This window comes from Lolium rigidum, chromosome 6 (genome assembly GCF_022539505.1).
Source record: "Lolium rigidum isolate FL_2022 chromosome 6, APGP_CSIRO_Lrig_0.1, whole genome shotgun sequence".
Lineage (NCBI taxonomy): Eukaryota > Viridiplantae > Streptophyta > Magnoliopsida > Poales > Poaceae > Lolium > Lolium rigidum.
This window is the reverse complement of record NC_061513.1, coordinates 72,810,282-72,814,762: the sequence shown is the minus strand read 5'-3', so window position 1 is coordinate 72,814,762 and position 4,481 is coordinate 72,810,282. Positions and strand designations below refer to the sequence as shown.

The window sequence follows — 4,481 nt, the reverse complement described above, 5'->3', positions numbered from 1 at the left end:
TGTTTTGGTGAGGCCCAAGATAATGTTGCAGATTATGCCGAGTTGTTTGGCTATGGGCAAGCCCAATTTTCGATTTAGGTACCTGGGTATTCCGATTCATTATCGGAGACTAATCAATGCCGAATGGAAAATGGTCGAGGAAAGACTACAAATTAGATTACGCATTTGAAAAGGCAAATTACTATCCTTGGGAGGAAGATTAGTTCTCATAAACGCGGTACTAAGTAATATGGTAGTGTATATGATATCTTTCTTCCAACTTCCTAGAGGTGTCTCAAAACGACTGGATTATTTCCGATCTAGATTCTTCTGGCAAGGGGATAGTGAGAGGCGTAAATATCGATTGGCTAATTGGAGTGTGCTTTGCAGCCCCAAAGACCATGGAGGACTGGGCATCCAAGATCTCCAGGTCAAGAATAGGGCCTTACTTGGTAAATGGCTCTCTGAGCTACTTACCGAGGAGGGAGTTTGGCAAACACTCCTCAAGAGAAAGTACATTAGCTCAAAGGCTCTATCTCAGGTTCTTTGGAGACCAGGAGATTCACACTTTTGGACAAGCCTTATGGATACAAAGAAGTATTTCTTTCCATATGGATCTTTCTCTATTAAGGATGGGTCGGAAATTCGTTTCTGGGAGGATAAATGGCTTGGTAATGCCACGCTCCGAGAACAATATCCGGCATTGTACAATATTGTGCGCCACAAAAGTGATACTATCGCTAAGGTGTTGGAAACTTTCTCACCGAATGTGACGGTCAGAAGAAGCCTCATCGGACCTAGACAAATCTCCTGGCATGAATTGCTACAACGTCTTGAACTAGTTCAATTAACGCAGGTCAGATGTGTTTCGCTGGGACATCACCTGAGACCTCACCGGAAATGGTTCATTCTCTGTGGCTTCCATGTACAATGCTTTGATTCAGCCTGATATTCCAGTCGATAATAATTCTAAAATTTGAAAGATGAAGATACCGCTCAAAACAAAAGTGTTTGCATAGTATCTTCGTCGTGGGGTCATCCTCACTAAAGATAATCTTGCCAAACGCAACTGGCATGGAAGTAAAAAGTGTGTTTTCTGTCACCAAGACGAGACTATTAAACACTTGTTCTTTCAGTGTAAGTTTGCTAGGTTTATATGGTCAGCTGTCCAAATAGGGTCTATCTTATACCCACCGTGTAGTGTTGCCAATATATTTGGCAATTGGCTCAATGGTGTGGCTGATAGATTTAAGCGTCTTATAAGGATGGGAGCGATTGCCGTTATTTGGTCGCTCTGCCTATGTAGAAATGACAAGATTTTCAATAATATTTATTCCTCTCTTATGCAGGTCATATAGGGGTGCACAGCTACGCTTCGCTCATGGGTGCCTCTTCAGCGGATGGAGCATTGAGACCTCTTTACGGAGGTGCCTTCACGGTTGGAGGATACGGCGAGGGATATTTTTCCCCAACATGGGTGGCAGCGTGAATCCACCTAGCTAGTTTTTTTATCGAGAACTTTGGATTTTGTCGTCGGATTGTTTGGTGTTTTGTAACATATTTGTACGGATGTGTGAAAGGCCGGGTCGATTGCTTTAAAGTAATAAAGTGCCCATTTTCGAAAAAATGTTTCAAACTCATTAGCTAAAGCCCAAATAGGCCAATTGTTTACCCACTACGCTATGAGCATTATGATATGATGAGCATCTCAAGACAATATAAAAAGTGGCCTAAAATATGGCAGTGAATGGCTGTAACACAGATAGAAGATGTGCTTTGAGCGAGTATCATACTTGCCATATTTGAACAACAAACGTGTATTTCAAATTTAGGCAGATAGGGACAAGAATGAATTGGTCAACATATATTTTCAATTACCTTCTCAAAAAAAGTTGCAAGGAGATGGGACAGAGAGCTCTGATTTCTTTGCCCTGTGTCTTTACGTCGAAATTTTGCTATATTTTCCACACACATCTTATCAAGATTTTTTTCATTAAACGGCCTTCCTGCATGAGAAAGCAATGGGTACATTACTAGCATTGATACACAGCACACCAGAAAATCATTTAGTCTGACAAAAAAAGTCCATTTCGTCTCACCTTCTGGAATATCCACATCAAAAATCTCCTTCAAAGGTGGTAAAATTGCAGGCTTACATGTCTGAAAAATGCAAGGTAAAGAGCATGAGAGATAAGCTGCAAACTCTGATCAAACTATAAATACGAATGGGTGGCTTCTAGAATAAAAAAACACCTGAAAATGAAAAAGAACAAGTAAGCAAAGCGAATAGGAGTTCAGGGTTCCATTTTTTGGATCATTAATGTTTTGAGCTTTTGCCCATTCCTTGACCTGCAAAGAAAATATGATGCTGAGCCTTGGGCTTAACTTAAGAAATTGTGGAAACAGAAACTCTCTTGGTTACACAGAGCTTACCAATAAAACCATATCACCAAATCGCGCATCTATAGTACTGATCCAGTACAACACTTTGGATTTAATTCGACCAGTGTAGTTATCGATAGATATATCACACGAAATGCCAAAGCGGTTGCTCACATACTGAAGAATTGGAACTCTTGCAGTAGAAATGAAGTTAACATTTCTAGCAACATCTGGATAGAGTATGGAAATAAATTACTTACTGCATACACCAATCTCACAAATTTGAATGAGCACATTCGCACAGGCATCAAAAGGTATCGCATTCAATCAAGCAACAGTGAAACATGAGTTTTGGACAAAATTGATGTCAATGCCTCAAGCAACCAAAAGGAAGAGGATACTGTTGACCAAACATATCAGAGTACAAGATAGTTCATTCTGATCGCAGCTGCATGGATCTAAAAGAAATTACCTTCAAGTTGTAAAGCTATCATTAGTTCTCTCAAGACATCCTGCTTCTTTTCCTTGCTTGTAGTGAAGCCATACTTATTTGGAAGCTCAACTGATACGTCCAAATCACCTGATTTTGCATACAGATTTGATACAAAGGATCCAAAAGGTTTGACAGCAGCATCTGTTCAATGAAAAGAAAAACCCAACAAAACTATAGTCAGAGAATGTACAAGGCGAACTCATTAGGCATAGTATAAGAAAAGAATAAAAGTAGTAGAAGTGTGTTCCGTTTAAGCAGCTTACATATTGGATTCATTGAGTTGCCAATGCCTTTCACAAACCAAACTTGACCGTTTTTACGATTATGGATTTTACAATTTTGTCACTTATCAATTGTCTTCATCATCAATTGATTTCATAGGATGCAACTATTAACAAGAACCTCGAGGAATAAAAGTAATGGAAGTTACGTTAAAGTATTCAGATGGGGGTCTATATTAAAGTTTCCTAAGAGGAATCCACATCCATGGTAGAGCACCAGAGAAAACACAAGAACGGAAAACATTTTCCTTCTATAGTTTATATAAGCATTACCCAATGTTTATGTCAAACAATTACATAATGACATTGTACCCTCAATAAATAAGAAAATATTTAGGGTCCCAAGTGGTTATTTCCAAGTAACGGAAAAGAGCAATGTGGTAACCAAATAATAAGAAGTTACCTCCCAAGCAACTGGGTAAATGGATGGAATTCACAATCTCCTGAATCGCATGTAGTCGTTTGTTCCGATCGTCCTCAGTTGGCTTGATTACAGAGAGAATATCTTCTGTACACCTCTCCAGCTCATTATAGTTTTGGGCGAGCTCAGCCATCTTGAAACCCTGCGGGGGAAAATACAATTAATAAGTTTGAAAGGGTATGAAATAGGGTTACCTAAGAATTATAAATCATATATAACAAAATTCAACTAAGAATGTTCCTCTCCAATTAAGCGCAAGAGCCTTGCGTCTTGCTAAAGCGCCGCACACCAGCTGTAGCGCACAAACGTACTTCAGTTCGGATGGTGAGTGTAAAGCGTGATCTCTAGCAGATACCGCAAAACAGTAGGTAACGTAAAATAACAGCCATTTTGCAGCTTTAGGCTGAAAAATCATCCCAAGCAGAAACCACAAAACAGCCCGACCTCCAAAACTTTTTGCGGTAAACCTCACACTTGCCTCCGAAACCTGAGGACTAGGTCAGTTCACTGTGTAGTTTCCTAGTGCATGGTGAGAGGGACATTTCAGCCCCACTTCCCTCTCTCGCGCGCCGCCGCGGTTGATCTAGTCGCTGCCGACACCTCTGCCCTTTCCACGCTGCCAAATGGTCAACATGGGGTTCACTTACCTGCCACCCATCGGTTCCGAGGTCAAGCCACCCCAATCTGACCATCCCGTCGCGCCGCAGCCCCAAATTGCCCCTCCCACCGCGCCGCCCAATCTGGCCCTACCGACACGCCTCCCAAACTTGCGAGGGAGTACTGGGAGAGTGGGAGATTGTAAGATCTGAGATAATGCAAATGGCGAGGGACCGAGAGGCAGCATATGCAGCTTCGACGAGCGATGGGCGCAATGCTAGGTGATCTGAGATAATCACACTTAGTATTCCAGTTTATTTTAGTTAGT

General features: G+C 41.2%; 1 protein-coding gene across 1 annotated transcript; it reads right to left on the bottom strand.

Moving 5' to 3' along the window:
* Positions 1–1,709: 1,709 nt before the first annotated feature.
* On the bottom strand, positions 1,710–4,248 carry LOC124662799 (protein HESO1-like). The gene is made up of 8 exons (XM_047200592.1): positions 4,204–4,248; positions 3,539–3,698; positions 2,834–2,995; positions 2,413–2,591; positions 2,233–2,328; positions 2,079–2,139; positions 1,858–1,985; positions 1,710–1,730 (listed from the first exon to the last, which is right to left on the bottom strand). Exons 1-8 carry the CDS (start codon positions 4,246–4,248, stop codon positions 1,710–1,712), a joined length of 852 nt encoding a protein of 283 aa, XP_047056548.1.
* Between the last annotated feature and the right edge of the window lie 233 nt (positions 4,249–4,481).